Source organism: Perognathus longimembris, chromosome 7 (assembly GCF_023159225.1).
Source record: "Perognathus longimembris pacificus isolate PPM17 chromosome 7, ASM2315922v1, whole genome shotgun sequence".
In the NCBI taxonomy this organism is placed as follows: Eukaryota; Metazoa; Chordata; class Mammalia; order Rodentia; family Heteromyidae; genus Perognathus; species Perognathus longimembris.
In genome coordinates, this window is record NC_063167.1 from 22133731 (window position 1) to 22152231 (window position 18501).

At 41.8% G+C, this 18501-nt stretch overlaps 1 protein-coding gene across 9 annotated transcripts in view; it reads right to left on the minus strand.

The window, feature by feature from the left end:
* Positions 1 to 11149, minus strand: part of Zmym6 (zinc finger MYM-type containing 6) — a 34053-nt gene extending 22904 nt beyond the window's left edge. Inside the window, exons 1-9 of one of the 9 annotated variants that reach the window (XM_048350844.1) lie at positions 10926 to 11149; positions 10286 to 10343; positions 9371 to 9526; positions 7120 to 7204; positions 6430 to 6682; positions 4157 to 4331; positions 3793 to 3978; positions 1358 to 1508; positions 67 to 182 (exon numbers count right to left, since the gene is read on the minus strand). In XM_048350844.1, the coding sequence (XP_048206801.1) occupies positions 67 to 182; positions 1358 to 1508; positions 3793 to 3978; positions 4157 to 4331; positions 6430 to 6682; positions 7120 to 7204; positions 9371 to 9463 (1059 nt within the window). In that variant the 5' untranslated portion in view covers positions 9464 to 9526; positions 10286 to 10343; positions 10926 to 11149. Of the gene's footprint in view, positions 1 to 66; positions 183 to 1357; positions 1509 to 3792; positions 3979 to 4156; positions 4332 to 6429; positions 6683 to 7119; positions 7205 to 9370; positions 9527 to 10285; positions 10344 to 10395; positions 10780 to 10801 lie in introns of those variants that run through there. The other 8 variants (XM_048350837.1, XM_048350838.1, XM_048350839.1 and 5 more) reach the window with 8 other exon arrangements.
* Positions 11150 to 18501: the final 7352 nt, after the last annotated feature.

Genomic DNA, 18501 nt, shown 5'->3' on the forward strand with positions numbered 1-18501 from the left:
TTAGCTTAAACAAGAATGGACAGGTGCCTAAGAAGCACTGCTGCGATGAACTACCTTGGATCATACCTGGAAAGCCATCACACAGCTGGAGCTGCAGAAGCTATATATGGTTCCATTTGACATGGCTAAGTGATACTGGGGGACTGCTGAGGTCTTACAACTGTGACAGGAAACCTTAAGACCTTATGACAGAAAATTAAAAACAATGAGTTTGTTAAACAAATGAACAGTAATCTAGTATTAAGAAAAAGAAAAGAAAATACTCAGCCTATGTTGGTATCTTTAGCAGACTGGCTTCAGGACTCTCCAAGGACACCAAGTTCTTTACATAAAATGGTACAGTGATTGTATATAATCATGCACGACCTCCCAAACATCCTATTAGGCTAGGCTCTAGTGGCTCAAACCTGTAATCCTAGCTTACTCAGAAGACTGAAATCTGAAGATCACAGTTTGAAGCCAGTCCTGGCAGAAAGATTCCCTAAGATTCTTATCTCTAATTAATCACAAAAAAGTCCTAAGTGGAGCTGTGGCTCAAGAGGTAGAGCACTAGCCTTGAGCAGAAAGCAGCTCAGTGACAGCACACTGAATACAAGCCCCATGACTGACAAAAACAAACAGCAAAAACAAACATCCTGGGGCTGAGAATATGGCCTAGTGGCAATAGTGCTTGCCTCGTATACATGAAGCCCTGGGTTTGATTCCCCAGCACCACATATATAAAAAACGGCCAGAAGTGGCCCTGTGGCTCAAGTGGCAGATTGCTAGCCTTGAGCAAAAAGAAGCCAGGAACAGTGCTCAGGCCTTGAGTCCAAGGCCCAGGGCTGACAAAAAAAAAAAAAATCCTATCAGATATTTTTAAATCATCTCTATATTACATATAATACTTAATGAAATGTAAATATTACATGAATAGTTGTTCTCTATTGTTTGGTAGATCATGACAATGCTTATAAATATGCAATTTATTTTCCTAAATTTTTTTGATTCATGGTTGGCTCAATATATGGATATGAATCTACTGATGTGAAAAAAAGCTGTAATCTATGAAAAGTATCTAGGAACTTTACAACACTGTGTGATTCTAACTACAACTAACCTTATCTCCCACTAATTAAAAAAAAAACTAGCCTAAATTATAATTTTTCTTTCTTTCTTCTCACATATGAAATGACAAACTATATTTCACAATTTTAAAAGTGAAAAACTATTTATACTTAAAAGTCAGTTCTTTAAAGGTAAATGAGTCATGGGTCATTAACCATACAGAGAGATAGTCAGGATATAGCACAATGAAAGAAAAACAGTCTTCCTCAACAGTCATTAAATCTGTAAATTTATCAAAAGTAAGCATTACCTGAAGAAGTAACAGTCTTAACCCTGTAGGCAGATAAGCAGTTAACAGAGCAGAAAAGCTCAGTTTTCCCTGAGTCATTCGTAGTCTCAATCATTTCAGCAGAAGGCCTCAATGATTTCCCCAAGGCATAGGGAGGCTTCTGCACTGAATTCTATTAAGAAAATAAAATTACATTTAGATGTGCACAAGAATAAATAATTACATTAGTATTTCAAAAAGGAGAGAAAAGATACCCACAACCTCTGCCTTTGGTGGAAATCTGTGAGCATGACAATGAAGACACACTAAAGTATAAACACTTGTGAAAGTTGGGATATGGGAAAAATAATTTCTTTCAGATAATAAAACATAACATAAAAACTGAAAACTACTAAGATATTTTAATAACCAAAGACACTACAAGTAATGACTGGATTAGTAATAACAGTTTTCTCATCACCAGTAACCAGAGAAGATCAGGTAGTCCCTGAACCAAAGGGTCACTTCAGTACAGACAAGGATCTCAGACTAAGGGCCTCTACTACATTTAAGGCTAGCTAATTTGAAAAAGCCTTTAGCAAGAGAACAAAATAAAGCTTACTGAATATCAGGAGATCCAAAAGGACTACATACTTTTCAAGTTGAGTTTCATATTCATGTTTTAAGAATTGTATATAAGGGCTGGGGATATAGCCTAGTGGCAAGAGTGCCTGCCTCGGATACACCAGGCCCTAGGTTCGATTCCCCAGCACCACATATACAGAAAACGGCCAGAAGCGGCGCTGTGGCTCAAGTGGCAGAGTGCTAGCCTTGAGCGGGAAGAAGCCAGGGACCAGTGCTTAGGCCCTGAGTCCAAGGCCCAGGACTGGCCAAAAAAAAAAAAAAAAAAATGGGCTGGGGATATAGCCTAGTGGCAAGAGTGCCTGCCTCAGATACACGACGCCCTAGGTTCGATTCCCCAGCACCACATATACAGAAAATGGCCAGAAGTGGCGCTGTGGCTCAAGTGGCAGAGTGCTAGCCTTGAGCGGGAAGAAGCCAGGGACAGTGCTCAGGCCCTGAGTCCAAGGCCCAGGACTGGCCAAAAAAAAAAAAAAGAATTGTATATAATTCTTATACAGCGGTATATAATAATAACAAAATTATAATAACAATATTATAATTACTATATTATATATTTCATATACATTACATATATATTATGTTATATATCATATTATATATATTATAACAATATTATAATAAAAATTATAATAACAAAAAACTGTAATAATAGTAATAATAACAAAATGATAATGGTGGCTGCCATTACATCACTAATACCATTACTTATTGGTGTCCATAATTTTCTAGATTTCATGCAAAGCCATGTTTATATACTGTATCAAAAGATTATTTGAGGACTGGGAATATGGCCTAGTGGCAAGAGTGCTTGCCTCATATACATGAAGCCCTGGGTTCGATTCCTCAGCACCACATATATACAAAAAGGCCAGAAGTGGCACTGTGGCTCAAGTGGCAGAGTGCTGGCCTTGAGCAAAAAGAAGCCAGGGACAGTGCTCAGGCCCGGAGTCCAAGCCCCAGGACTGGCAAAGAAAAAGAAAAAAGAAAAAAATTATTTGAACAACATATTGAAGTGCTCTCTAAAAATTAAAATGGAGTTGTAGTTATTGTATGTAATTGTAGCTACTCAGGAAGTCAAGATCTGAGGATTGCATTTCAAAGCTAGGAAAGGCAGGAAAGTCTATGAGACTCTTATCTCCAATTAATTACAAACAGCCCAAAGTAGAGCTATAGCTCAAGTGGTAGAGCACTAGCCTTGAGCAAAAAAGCTCAGGGATAGCACCTAGCCCCTGAGTTCAAGCCTCATGACTGGACAAAAAAAGAAAAGAAAGAAAGAGAAGAAAAAGTGGTCTATTTCAGCTGGGTGCAGGTGGCTCACACCTTGAATCCTAGCTATCTAAGAAGCTGAGATAGGATGCTCACAATTCCAGGCTAGAGTAGGCAAACTTTGAGGGATGAAAGATTGGTTGAAACCAAAGGTTAGATGCAATAACATGTGCTTGACATCCAGATAAACAGGGAAGTATAAAGTATAAAGAAGACTGCAATCCAGGCTGGTCTAGGCAAAAAACAAGACCCTGTCTCAAAATATAACCAGAGCAAAAGGGGCTGAAAGTCATAGCTCAAGCATTACAGTGCTTGCCTAGTTAGATGCAAAACCTGAAGTACACACCACAGTACAACCTCCTCCCCACCACCCCCAAAAATAAGTAGCCCATTTCCCTGTTACCATTTCATTCTGCAATCATTCTGAATATATCCCATTGTCCTAGAGAGGAAATCTCATATGAGGTTAAACAAATGAATATGCATGAACTCTTGCTTTGAACTTCATACTTGTGTAGCCAGTTCAGGACTGAGCTTAATTCCTTACAACAGATTGATATTCATACCTGCTTGTATGCTGTGATGCTTGTTGAACTAAAAACCTTCTGTGATTGGTAAGAGCTACTATAGCAATAGCTCCCACAGTTTTCACAACAGTTCATGGTGAGGTTGTTGGTAGTATGAAATTTTGAAAAACAGGCATCACTACAAAGACCATGTACCACATTTTGGTATTTAACTTCAAATCGAATCTAGGAAATAAAAACAGTTGTACACAAAGTAAAACAAAACTTGTTTAAAAAAAATAAAACTGGGAGAGTGATTAAGTAGCATAGTGCCTGGGTTCATTCCTCATCAACTATAGCAAGCACCAAAACACAAAATACTGATTTTTCAGCAGAATCTCAATGAAAGTAAAATGCAACTTACATAAGCATTTTTCTGACACATACTACACTTAGTTGAAATCCCATTGGTATATATTGTAACAACAGGTTTTTTCTTCAGTTCATAAGAAGACAGGCATGACTGGCTGCAGAAATCTTTGCTGGAAGAGGAATTTTCAAACTGGGTTGTGACCATGTCCTTTAGGTTTAAAATGATTCTAAAAATAAATAACAAAAGCAAAATGAAGTATATACAAACCGTAAATTCCTCTTTGGTGAATGAGTAAAACAACTGCTATTTCAACTTCCTCATGTATAAAATAAAATTTATAGTTAAGGCTGGTGGCTTACACCTCTGACCCTAGCTACATAAGAAGCTGGGATCTCAAGGATCTCAGTTCTAAGTCAGGTAGGACAGAAAACCTCAAGAGACTCCATCTCTCAAAAAGTAGGGCTGAATTCAGTGGTAGAACATCAGCTGAGCAAGTGCAGGCCCAGAGTTTAAACCTTGGTACCAGAAAAATAATACAGGAAAAAATGAGTTTCTAATACCTAATTGGTAGATGTATTGAGGGAGAATTACATATAACAAAAGTAGTGAGTGGGAGAGAGCTAAGGAAGGGGTAACACTGCCCAAAAAGAAATGTAGTCATTATCTGACATACAAAACATCACCTTAATAATAACAATAAAAATAAAAAATCTAGTGAAACTTCCAACTCGAAACAAGTTTCATCTGGTGGAGCCAGAGGACTCTGGGCCTAGGTTTAGTGGGCATTCCACAACTCCTGCTCTTTCTTGGCTTTTTTGCTCATGGCTGGCACTCTACTATGTTAGCCAAAGCTCCACTTCTGGCTTTTTGCTGGTTAATTGGATAATTGTATAAGAGTATCACAGACTTCTCTGCTTGGGCTGAACCACAATCCTCAGATCTCGACCTCCTAGGTAGCCAGGATTAAAATCTCTAACTCAAGGTCACTCAGAAGTAACCATAATCCAAGATCAAATGTTTTTCAATGTTGAGGATGGGATCCAGGGTCTCGTACATGCCAAACAAGCACTCCTCACTGAGCTACATTCCTAGATTTAAAACTAAGCTTTTAACTGTTCTTACTCTGTAACAGTAACTAATAACACAAATTTTTAAATTTTTCATTTTTTGTCTTATTCATGTTTCTGTGGCAGCTGCTGGCTGTAAAAGGACGTGTGTATTGTGGTCTAGAGTTGTAGAGTGGCTGAATCTAATCCCACTGGCTCTAGTGGATGACACACAGTTGGAGCTGGAAGTCTCACACTACATTCTTGGAAATACAATCAGGGAAACAGGCAAAACATATCAAGTTTATATATGAATTAAAATAAGAGAAATGGTTATGTGACTTCGCTATTTCTTCCTCTCTCTGCACCTAAGCATTATTGTAAAGCAACAATAATCCTCAGAAAAGTTTACAAGGATATTTGAAATAAACAACTGTTTTGTGACCACTTTAAGTTTTTACTCTCTAACAAGGTAAAAAACTTACACATATTATTGAGAATGATATTAGCTAGGAGTTAGTGGCTCCTGCCTAAAATCCTAGCTACTCAGGAGGCTGAGATCTGAGGATCATGTTTTGAAGCTAGCCTGGATAGTAAAGTCCATGAGACTCTGATTTCCAATTAACCACCAAAAAAGCTGGAAGTGGAAGTGTGACTCAGCTCAAGTGGTAGAGCATCAGCCTTGAGCTGAAAAACTCAGGGACAGTTCCCAGGCCCTGAGGTTAGGCCCCAAGACTGGCACAAAAAAATATATTAAAATATTTTTAAAAGGGTTATTATCTTATCCCATACTTATGTAACTAATGAAGCACTGTTAAGGCCAGGCACCAATGGATCATGCACGTAATCCTAGCTACTCAGAAGGCTGAGATCTGAAGATCTCAATTCAAAGCCAGCCCAGGGAAGGAAAGTCCACGAGACTAGTATCTCCAATTAACCACCAGAAAACTGTAAGTGGCTCTGTGGCTCAAAGTGGCAGAGATAGCCTTGAGCATAAGAGCTCAGGGACAGCATCCAGGCCCTGTGTTCAAGCCCCACAACAGACAAAAAAAAAACCACAATTACAGGACATATGAGCAGTCCTACAACTCCCACAAATAACATTTCTTACCATAGTAAAATTTAAACTAAAAGAGACAGAACACTGGTTTAAGCAATACTTCTAATAGCAAGTCATTTGTTTCTTTGAAGTGCAAAATTTGGGCAGCATATTTGAACTAAAGTATATATAAACTTTAAAAAGCAAAGTGGACATGGATGTTATTAGGAATTTCATACTTTGAGCAGTTTGTGCAGGTTTTCTTGGGAGGAGGTGGTAGGCAGACAGATGAAGAATACTCAGTGATCTCAGTGATACATTGTGTTGAACAGAAGAACTGAGTAGATCCTGTTTTGTGATACGCAGTTTGACCCTTATAAAGCATTCTTTTACAACCAAAACAATAAACCTGAGGACCTACAGCTGGAACTGAAGGAAGAGATATGTTTGGGCCAGACTGGGCAAGCTGAAAGCCAGGGCTCAACTGCTGGGCTAATAAAACAAAGAAAACAATATTAGTATCAATACTATACACACACACACACACACACACATATTTTTGCCTGTTTGGGGGCTTGAACTCAGGGCCTAGGCACTGTCCCAGAGCTTCTTTTGCTCAAGGCTAGTACTCTACTACCTGAGCCAAAGTGCCACTTCTGGCTTTTCTTGTTTATGTGGTACTGAGGAATCAAACCCAGGGCTTCATGCACACTAGACAAGCACTCTACCACTAAGCCATATTCCCAGCCCATATATTCTTTTTTAAGACCAAAATTTGTTTTGAAGTCCAAAAGAGGCGATAAGCTCTCAAAAACAAGAAACTTCAACCTTTTTTAAAAAATCATGACTCATAACTATAACCCAGCTAATTATAACCCAGTTCTCATAAAGTATTAAGTGCAATTAACTTACACACTTCTATTTCTTACCAAGAGAACTGTCGCTAACTGAAAATACAGCACTAATTTTCAGTTCATTTTCTTCAGTTTTTGGCTGTTGAACCTGTTCATATTCCTTTTCAAGCAAAGAGAGAGAAATAGAGGTTGGGGGGAAAGGAGAAAGGAATGAATACAGTATACTTAAGTAAACTAAGAATTCAAGGAAAATCTGATTGTTATTACATTCACCTCTCGTACATCCTAATCCCAATCACTTCACAAATATCTCAAATGTCAAAACTAAGTTATTAGACTAGACATAATGATATGTGAGAATAATACTTAACCATTTCATCCCCAAGCACTTTTTTTTGGTGCCTGTCTTGGAGCTTGGACTAAGGACCTAAGCACTGTTCCTGAGCTCTTTTGCTCATAGTACTCTACCACTTCAGCCATAGCTCCACTTCCAGCATTTTTGGTATTTAATTGGAGATAAATCTCATAGACTTCCTGACCAAGCTGAGTTTGAACTGTTACCTTCAGATCTCAACCTCCTGAGTAGCTAGGATTACAGTTATGAGGCACCAGTGCTGAGCTACTTCTTGTTCTCCAGGATGTATTTACAGGGGATGATAAATAAAATTAAATCTAAACGACATAGAGTTTAAATCCAAATTAGTACTTTAAGCTAACAGATTTACTAAACTGTCACATTTGTTACTGACATCACAGCTTAAATCAGATTTATCCCTAACGTATTCTTTTAAATGTTGCAAAAAGAAAATGTAATGATTAAAAATATTTGGAAAAGAACTGCCCTTGGTGGGCTGGGGATATAGCCTAGTGGCAAGAGTGCCTGCCTCGGATACACAAGGCCCTAGGTTCGATTCCCCAGCACCACATATACAGAAAACGGCCAGAAGCGGCGCTGTGGCTCAAGTGGCAGAGTGCTAGCCTTGAGCGGGAAGAAGCCAGGGACAGTGCCCAGGCCCTGAGTCCAAGGCCCAGGACTGGCCAAAAAAAAAAAAAAAGAACTGCCCTTGGGCTGGGGCCACTGCTCAACTAGTAGAGTACCTGCCTATCAAATGTGACAAAGAGTTTCAAACCCAAATAATACACTTGCTCCAAAACAAATTCTTAGAAAAAGGACTGCTCTTTGTTCTGAAACCACACCACATCCATATTACTTTTTTCCCTCCCGGGTGTTACAACAGGCTTCCATGTTTCACAAAGGAAGTTTTTTTAGAAAGTCTTACTTTTCTGGGGGGAAAAAAAAGATTAATTGTACCTGTTTGGGGGTTTTTGTTGTTGTTGTTTTGTTGTTGTTTTGCCAGTCCTGGGGTTTGGACTCAGGGCCTGAGCACTGTCCCAGGCTTCTTTTTTTTTGCTCAAGGCTAGCACTCTTACCACTTGAGCCACAGCACCACTTCTGGCTTTTTCTGTATATGTGGTGCTGTGGAATCGAACCCATGGCTTCATGTATATGAGGCAAGCAGTCTACCACTAGGCCATATTCTCAGCCCTGTAGGTGTGTTTTTACTCTCCCTAGATTTATCAAAATAAAGAACTGACAACATCAGTTCCAAAATTAATTTTGAAATTTTTTGGCCCCATCTCAACCAAGACAGGTATGCTAAGTGTATACCTGTGATCCCACCTATACAGGAGGCCATGATAGGAGAACTAAGAATCCTACCTGAGGGCTGGGAATATGGCCTAGTGGTAAAGTGCTCGCCTCCTATACATGAAGTCCTGAGCTCCTCAGCACCACATATATAGAAAAAGCCAGAAGTGGCACTGTGGCTCAAGTAGTAGAGTGCTAGCCTTGAGCAAAAAGAAGCCAGGGACAGTGCTCAGGCCCTGAGTTCAAACCCCAGAACTGGCAAAAAAAAAAAAAAAAAGAAAGAAAGAATCCTACCTGAAAATAACTAAAGAAAAAAGGGCTGGGGTTGTGGTTCCAGAGGAACAACATCTGCCTAGTAAGTTTGAGTTCAAACTAAGATACCACCAAAGCCGGGGGGGGGGGGGTGCAGAATCTGGAAAAAAAGGAGTTGAACTGTTTAGAACTCCCTCCTAACAATCACATATGAGGGAAGAGCCCTCATAACCTATCAGACCCCCTCCCCAACAATGTTGCACTGGGAATTAAGTTTCCAACACATGAACTTTGGGGAGTATTCAAACCACTGGGCCCCTTTAACAAAAAAGTACAGTTTGAGTTATTTTATCTTACAAACAATAAAATAATATTTTCAATTCACCACATTGAAAGGGTTACTTTGAAAAATCAGGAAGTGCTTACTTGAGCATCTTGAGGTTCTTCTTTAATTTTGTCCAAAAGCCTTTGTTGTGGTACTATGGTTTTGTCACATCCACCATCCAAAGATTCTTTCATTCTAAGTTTTTATAAAGTCCCCCTAGTTTAGAACAGATTTCTTGGCAATGGATAGATGGACTCCTAAAACATAACATAAAAGACTGGTATTCAACGGTTTTTTTCTGCTTTCCTACATGTTTATATGAAAAGCTTCAGGAATGAGCATTTGAAAAAGAACCCTCTGGAACTATGACTAACTGTTCTTTCTTCCTGCTTTCTGTTCCTTTAGTAGGTTCCTTTACTTAAGATCCATCATACACAAAAAACTCATACTTCTCTAGTGTCTTTAAAGACAACACTGTAGTTTCCAATATGCTGAAAGCTGTTGAGGGGAATTAGATTGACAGACCAAACCAAAGGAGGAAGTTACCAAGCCTCAGAGGGAAGGATGCCAGGTACAGTTCCTGATTCCATGAGTATTATGACTTGAAAGCTCATATCAGCTTTTATTTTTTCTTTTCTCTTTTTTTTTCAGTTGGGAACTCTCTAGGTAGCTCTAGCTGGCTGCTTAAGTGCTGGAATTACAGGCATGAGCCCATCATGCTCAGCTTCCATGTCAGCTTTCATTTCTCAAAGTGGAATAAAGCAATCTCCCTTCACTTTCAAACTCAGTCTTTTCTGGAACCCTGCAAAGGTAATGATTTGAAGCCTCATGCTAATCAGAGCTCAAGATCCCACTCACAAGTTAATAAGTACAACAGTTCTTAATTTTTGATAACTTAAGTTTATTGTATTTGTTGACTTATTTAGCAATTTTGAGGATTGAACTGTGCTCTATCACTTGAGTCACATCTCACACCCTAGCCCAAAAGGGTTGCTCTAAAAGTGGGTGACCTGTACCTTCCAGGGCATCGAAGGAGGTCAAAGCTCCTCTGAGTCCCACTTCCCAAATGACATTCTGTAAAGAGACTATTGGGTTTAAGAAAGATTCCCTTATCCCTTATATGTACAAAGCAAAACTGAAGCAAAAAGGAAACTCTGCTCAAACTATCTATTCAAATGGGCAGGCCAGGCATGGAAACAGACAACCAGATTAACAGCCCGTTCTGAAGAAAAAAGACACCCTCTGACTACAAGCCACAGCTGGAGCAATCTACCGGGGCTCACCCCTAGGTGTCGCTCGCGTTCAGAAGTTCGTGCTCCCACCAATTCCCAACTCGGTTGCCGAAGCGCAGGAGCGAGCGCGAGTGACCACCAAGTCCCAGAGGCAAACCCCTCCCAAGCTCTCAAGCCTCCCAAGCTCCCACTGTAGCCGCAGCTGCCAGTGCAGCTGCGCCGCCGCCGCCACGCAGCCCGCCCGGAGCCTCCGGGTCACGTGACTCTGCCCCACTCGCCCACCCCTCCCACGGACGCCACCTCTGTGCCGCGGCGCGCACTCGTTGTCACCTCCCTGCTCCCAGACAGGCGTGGACACAAAAAGTACGATGGGACCTAAGGCTCCCCGGCCACACCCGACCCGACGACAAGTATTTTCTCTCACTGGAATTCCACCCGAAACACGAAACACCGCACCGCAATCCGCGCCGGCCGAGCGGGTGCAACCTTAGTCTCCGCCCTCTTTTCCCGTCATGCTCCAAACCAGAGAGCACTTGGCCTTCCCAGCACTTTCCCGTCATGCCCTAGGCCTGATCTGATTGGCTCGTCACAACCTGCTCTCCGCCATCTTCTCCCGTCATGCCTTTAGGACTGGGGGAACTGCCCCTTCCCAGCCTACTCTCCACCTCTCTTTCCCGTCCTGCCCTGGGCCTGAGTTCCGTGGACCTTCCCAGCCTGCACTGTGCCTTCCTTTCCCATCATGCTCCTGGCTGGAGCTGACTTCCCGGGCTTCCCAGTAGCCTCAGTCATGGTTGACCTCTTAAAGAGACCTAGACTCAAATATGAAAAAGTAGACAGCAGCTGTGGGGAGGAGGCTAAGGGAGGTTTTGGATGTTGCTGTAGTTCCCGGTCTCATTCTCTTTCGTTTTGAGGGAAGGAAGAATTTACTTTGGCTCACAGTTTCAGTTCCTCCGGGCAGGAAGGTGAGGCGGATCTGAGGAGCTCACACCAGGGAGGCAGACTGCCCGCTCCCGCGCTCTGCCCCATTCATTCATGGCTGATTCCAGAAACGTGGGCTGCGGAGAGAACACAATACATGACCCTTGCACTTATGAGGCCAGGTTCTTGCATAGCACCTGTTCTGAATCATCCCATTCAATCCTGATAGCAACGCTAAGAAGCTTATGTTTTTAATCTCTGAAATATAATGGAGAAATTTAATTGTCAACTATTTGGCATTTTCTTAATTCAACATTATTTCAGGGGTGTGATAGAAGATACAATATAAATGTGGAGATGTAACAATGACGCCTTTCCCCTGGTAATTGATATAAGCAATTGTTATTTATTTATTTGGTGCCAGTATTGGGGTTTGAACTCAAAGCCTCATGCTTCAGCTTGGCACTTTTGGGGGGGGGGGGAGTGGGGGAGGGCCAGTTGTAGAGTTTGAACTCAGGAACTGGGCACTGTCTTTGAGCTTTTTTCTAGCACTTTGAGCTCCAGCTCCACTTCTGGTTTTTCTGGAAGTTAATTGGAGATAAGAACAGAGACTTTACTGCCCAGGCCACTGACGATCCTCATATCTCAGAACCCTTTCCCCTCGCCCCCCCACACACACACCCAGTAGCTAGGATTCACCAGTGCCCAGCTACTTAGCTTTTTTATTCAAGGCTGGTGCTCTACCACCTGAGCCATACTTCCACTCTGACTTTCGGGTGGTTAATTAGATGTGAGTCCCAGGGACCTTTCTGCCCTCATAAGCTAATTTTAAGAAGAAAAATAAAGAAACATATCAAGGCTATATCCTTGCTTTTGAACCTGTATTTAATTATCATTACCACTGCTGTGTATCATTCGATTTTATAAATGTGGTACAACTTTATAACCTAAAACCGACAGAGTTGAATTGTTTCTAACTTGGGCCTATTAAGAATGCCTTGTCACTGTATTATTGGTGTGTTTTTCTTGGAGCTTCTGCTGCCCTGTTATTTCCCCACCAAGTGCTGGTAGCTCACACCTGCAGTCCTCGCTCGCTACTCAGGAGTCTAAAATCAAAGAATTGCCATTCAAACCCTCCCCCCGTAAAAAAAACAGAATATTTTCCTAGCTGAAGTTGGAAATTCTTGGAAGTGTTATGACATTTTGTCTTTCAAGTTTGGATGTATTATTATCTTGAAGTTGGATTTTGTATATGGTGTAAGTCAGATTTTTATCTTCTGTATGCACTGTTTTTGAAAGGCCTGTTTTTTCCCATCTGCTGTATATTGTCATCTTTGTCATATGTAAAGTGTCTGTATGTACAGATTTGTTTCAAGACCACATAGTCTGTTCTTTGGTCTCTTTTTTTGGCCAGTTCTGGGGCTTGGACTCAAGGCCTGAGCACTGAGCTTGGCTTCTATTTGCTCAAGGCTAGCTCTGCCACTGGAGCCACAGTGCCACTTCTGGCTGTTTTCTATATATGTGGTGCTGGGGAATTGAACCCAAGGCTTCATGTATATAAGGCAAGCACTCTTCCCACCAGGCCATATTCCCAACCCCTTTGTCTCTTCTTGTAGAAAGACCACATTATATTAATTTCTGTAAAAGCTTTATAATAAATCTTGATATTTCATAGGAAAAGCCTTCCCTTCCATATGTTCCTCAAAATTGACTTGGCTTTTCCATATGTGTTTGTTTTGGGTTTTTTGTCAGTCCTGGTGCTTGGACTCAGGGCCCAGGCACTGTCCCAGGCTTCTTTTTGCTCAAGGTTAGCACTCTACCTCTTGAGCCACAGTGTCCCTTCTGGATTTTTCTATATATGTGGTGCTAAGGAATCGAACCCAGGGCTTCATGTATACGAGGCAGGCACTTTACCATTAAGCCATATTCCCAACCCCTACATATGTGTTAATTGCAGACACAGATTGCTAGTTATAACAACATTTCTCTTAAAACTTTTTAGAATCACTGTAATATTTGCTACTCGGGAAGATGAACCTCGGAGTCAAAATTCTAATCCAGCTGGGCAGAAAGCTCATGATACTCTATCTCCAATTACCCCACAAAATGCTACTCTGAAGGTGTTGCTCAAGTGGTAGAGCACCATCCATAAGCAAGAAAGTTGAATGAGAGTAAAAGCCCTGAGATTAAGCTCCAGTACCAGTGTGCGTACACACACACACACACACACAGTTTACTATTATGCTGAAGCTATATGCCTCATTTGGAAAATAAGTATTTGCTATTCATTATGTCGTCCCCCCCCCCAAAATGTGTAAGTCAGTCTCTCTCTCTCTCTCTCTCTCTCTCTCTCTCTCTCTCTCTCTCTCTCTCTCCCCCCCCCCACTTCCTTTTCTCTCCCCCATTTTTCTCTTTGTGGTGCCAGTACTGGAGTTTGAACTCATGCCACACGACTTGAGCCACAGTTCCGCTTATGGATTTTGATAGTTAATTAGAGATAAGAACCTCACAGACTTTTTTGGCCAGGTTTCAAACATGATCCTCAGCTCTCAGCCTCCTAAGTAGCTAGGATTTATAGGAATGCACCACCAGTGTCTTGCTCAATAATATTGTATCTCTTGGGATTTCAGAAATCTTGACAAGTGACAAAAAGAAAAATAGTTGTAGGCCAGAATCTGTGATGTTAAGTACATTTTTGTAGTACTAGACTTTGAACTTAGGGCTTCATATTTGTTAAACAGTTACTCTACCTCGTGAGCCACACCTCTAGCTCAAGTAATTCCCCTCCACATACACTTTTGGTTTTGGCAGTACTGAGGTTTGAACTCAGGACCTTATGCTTGCTAGGCAGACACTCTACTGCTTGTTCTATGCCCTCAGCCTGCAAGTAATTACTTGTTTTGCTGTGCAAGGTAAGTTAGACTGGGAATATAAAGCTTGTCTTTTTAAATCTTTGTTTAGTGTTTTAAACGACAGAATTTACAAATCTTCATCTATGTGTGGGTTTTACTCAACTTCACCAACCTCACAGACTCTATGCTGTCCCCCACCTCAAGCCAGAGTCTTTCCCAATTACTGTATGTCCCTTTAGATAATGTATGGTGGCACAGTACACCTCAGATTTCATTTAACGGGGATGACCTAACCTGGTGGACAAATATTCTTTTTTTCATTTCCCATGAGTTTAATTGTACCTGCCTAGATTGGCAGGGCCAAAACAAACCTGCTATCGATTGGACTAAAAGCCATCAAAACCCAGTTATTTTAGCAATGGCCTTCCTAGCAAATGCACTTGCTATAATGCCACTTCTCCCTATTATATTAAAAAGGAAGCTTACTATGGTGATTTTATCTTCCCTTTTACTATCACCTGGGAACAGGGCTACTGCAACTGTTTACTATCTTGGCCTGCCTCATCTGAAGAGGAACTATAAAACCTAGAGTAAGGCAGACTGCACCTGCCCTTGTCTCCAAAATCGCTTGCCCAGGCTACCCCTACCTCAGGATTAACTCCTTCCAACTGGGACCCCATACTTGTGACCATGTATGCTAACATCTCACCAAGGGTATGATTTGCCTGACCAATGGGCACATATTAGTAGGAATACACAAAAATAATCAGACTGTATGGGGAGTTCCCTGTCTGCATCCTAATCACACTGCTGGCTACTGGACAGTAGCTTAGTGTTGTAGGGAGTACAGCTGACTCCATCTTGATTATTAGGTCAACCTGACCCCAAACTTCTGCTTCTGTAAATGGCTTGCTTAACTTGTTTGTTACTTGCTCTACCCCCTGTGTTAACCTCCTACAACTGTGCCAGGCTTGCTTAGCTTGTTTGTTATTTGCCCTGCCCCCTGCATCAAGCTCCTACATTTGTGCTACGCTTTTACCTTTATAAACCCCAATTTGAGGACTGCTTGGAGTCATGGTGGTAGCTCCCAAGTCTACACTGTGTCCCTGGCCGGTCAGCCCACCTTTCACTGGCATAGTTTCAGCTCCTGAGACTGTGCTGCATCCCTGGCCGGTCAGTTCACTTTATACTTTCCCAATAAATCCATCTTTTTGCTTGATACTGTCTCTGAGTGGTAGACTCTTGGAGGGACAAGGAATCCCCTCCCTCGAACCCTGTAACATTTCTTAACCCCATAACTCTTAGCTAATACCTAATCCCCAATATGTGACTTTTTTTTTCTTTTGCCAGTCCTGGGGCTTGAACTCAGGCCTAACCACTGTCCTTGGCTTCTTTTTGCTCAAGGCTAGCATTCTAACACTTGAGCCACAATGCCACTTCTAGCTTTTTCTGTTTATGTGGTACTGAGGAATTGAACCCAGGGCTTCATGCATGCTAGGCAAGCACTCTACTGCTAAGCCACATACCCGACGCAAATTTGTGACTTTTTAAAAATAACTCTGTCATTCAAATAACAAGACTTCACTCAAGACTTTTCCTCTCAATCCATAACGTTTACCTTTACAAAATGGAAAGTAGCGGGAATGGGAATGTGGCTTAGTGGTAGAGTGCTTGCTTAGCATGCATGGGGCCCTGAGTTTGATTCCTCAATACCACATAAAGAAAAAAAAACTAAAAAATAAAAATAAATTTGGGGCTGGGGATATGGCCTAGTGGCAAGAGTGCCTGCCTTGGATACACGAGGCCCTAGGTTCGATTCCCCAGCACCACATATACAGAAAACGGCCAGAAGCGGCGCTGTGGCTCAAGTGGCAGAGTGCTAGCCTTGAGCAGGAAGAAGCCAGGGACAGTGCTCAGGCCCTGAGTCCAAGGCCCAGGACTGGCCAAAAAAAAAAAAAAAAAAATTTGTATAAAAAGTGGGAAATATAGACTCTGATTTTTCTAAGTATTACTGCTTTAATTGCAGCCTTGGGGGAAATTGCCTATGTGATGGTTGTTAACCACCTAATGGTCTCTAATCTCGCCATATGTATTCTCAAACCTTGGAGCCGACAGGCTTACATTTTTAAGGACTAACCATAGTTCCTATCCTCCCCAGCAGGTATTGTTTCTAGGAAAATGGAGGAAAAAGAAAAAGGCCAGATTCTCCATCTTGACAGGTAAGGAAGGACTGTTTTATTGAGGCTTAGTAGTGAGGGGCAAACAACCTTCCCACAGAACTGGAGGTTATGCAAAGGAGGTAAGGTTGGAGTTAGGCTTTTATGAGGTCTGAGCAAGGAGAGAGGTTACTTTAGTTCAGTACAGGGGAAGTGACTGTAGATGTGGGCAGAAATAGGGTAAGTAGTGATAACTGACTTCTTTATCTTACTACCAAGGTCTCAAGCTTTTTAATGGTCAAACTGCTCTACATCTGTCTTGTCTCAACTGTTTGACCTTCTTAGGGTCATTCTTAGCCTTCTGTCCAATCTCTTAACCCTTTCCAGGTCTTATAACTCAGCCTCAGAGTTCCCTACAGGTTAGGCCCACAGTGGAATGTTTACAGCCAGGCTTATGTCAGATTGCCCAGCCTGTGTCAAACATGTCCCTGCATACCCAAGGGCCTGACGTCTGTATACACCTGGGATAATAGGGTGGATGTCAGTCCTTCAGTATGATCCTCGATAAATGACTTGCTCTATACTTCCTGTTGGGGAAAAAAAAGTATTGTGCTATAGTCAATACCTCTTGTTGCAGTTGCAGCAATAGTTCATGAATTGTGGAGGGAAGAGTGGATTATATCCTCCAGCAGGCCAGATGGTTAAAGGAATGGTCTTTGCAGGTCCACCATAGCACTGAGGCATGGAAACAACCACTTGGCTCTGGTCATTATTGGGACCACTAATAGGACTGATCATACTTCTCATGCTTGGATCCTGCATGTTCAAATTACTAACAAAGTTTGTGGTTCCTTGCCTAGATCAATACAAACTAGAAATGCTCATGGATATAAAAACTAACCACTACCAAGGATCTTTGTTTTGTTTTTTGCCAGTCCTGGGGCTTGAACTCAGGGCCTGAGCACTGTCCCTGGCTTCTTTTTTGCTCAAGGCTAGCACTCTACCACTTGAGCCACAACACCACTTCAGGCTTTTTCTATATATGTGGTGCTGAGTAGTCAAACCCAGGGCTTCATGTACATGAGGCAAGCACTTTACCACTAGGCCATATTTCCAGCCCTATACCAAGGATCTTTGAATGGCATCACGACAGCTTCTTGGGAATTTTCCCCACTACCACCGCGTCTCATGAAGTACCTCCTGATTGTAATATTTGGGCCCCTTCTGTGCCCCATTCAGATTCTGGCACAGCTATTCCCACAGGCAGTCAGGGAGAAATCAGAGGGGGTTCATAAAGGAGAAACATTTCAAATAATCATGTAGATTAGCTAAGGACAGCCCACTTGGTTACCACCACAGGAAGGGTCTTGCTTGTTTTAAACAAACCAAATCATGATCTGACAAATTGCTGCCTTAAAGGAGGAGGGAAGGGGGGTAATTACAATATAAAGCAGCAGTACTGGGCACTGGTGGCTCACGCCTGTAATCCTAGCTACTCAGGAGGCTGAGATCTGAGGATGGCAGTTCGAAGCCAGCCCAGGCAGAAAAGTCTGTGAGACTCTTATCTCCAATAAACCACTCAAAAAAAAGCCAGAAGTGGCACTGTGGCTCAAGTGGTCCTGTGCTAGCACTGAACACAAAGAGGTTCAGGGACAGCATCCAGGTTCTGTGTTCAAGCTCCAGGAACAGCAAATATATATATACAGGTACGAGCCACTGATGTCTGGTCTCCCTCCTTTATTTTTTCCCCATGTTTTCTCCTCACTATGGTATGAACTTTAAAGACCCAGATCTATATTATCCATCTATATCTCTAGTGCCTACAATGGTTCTGGTTCAACAATACAACTGACTTGAGGCTCAGTAATCAAGAAAAGGAAGAGTTTCACCTCAGAGCTGAGTTATATAAGTAGGAGTGAAGGCAGGAGAGAGAAAAGGTAAATTATTTCAGTGGTGGTACAGGATTTATAATCAGAGACTTCTTTTTTTTTTTTAAGAGCTGGTCCTGGGGCTCAAACTCAGAGCCGGCATGTTGTTCCTGAGCTTTTTTTCCCTCCCCCCTAAAGACTATCAC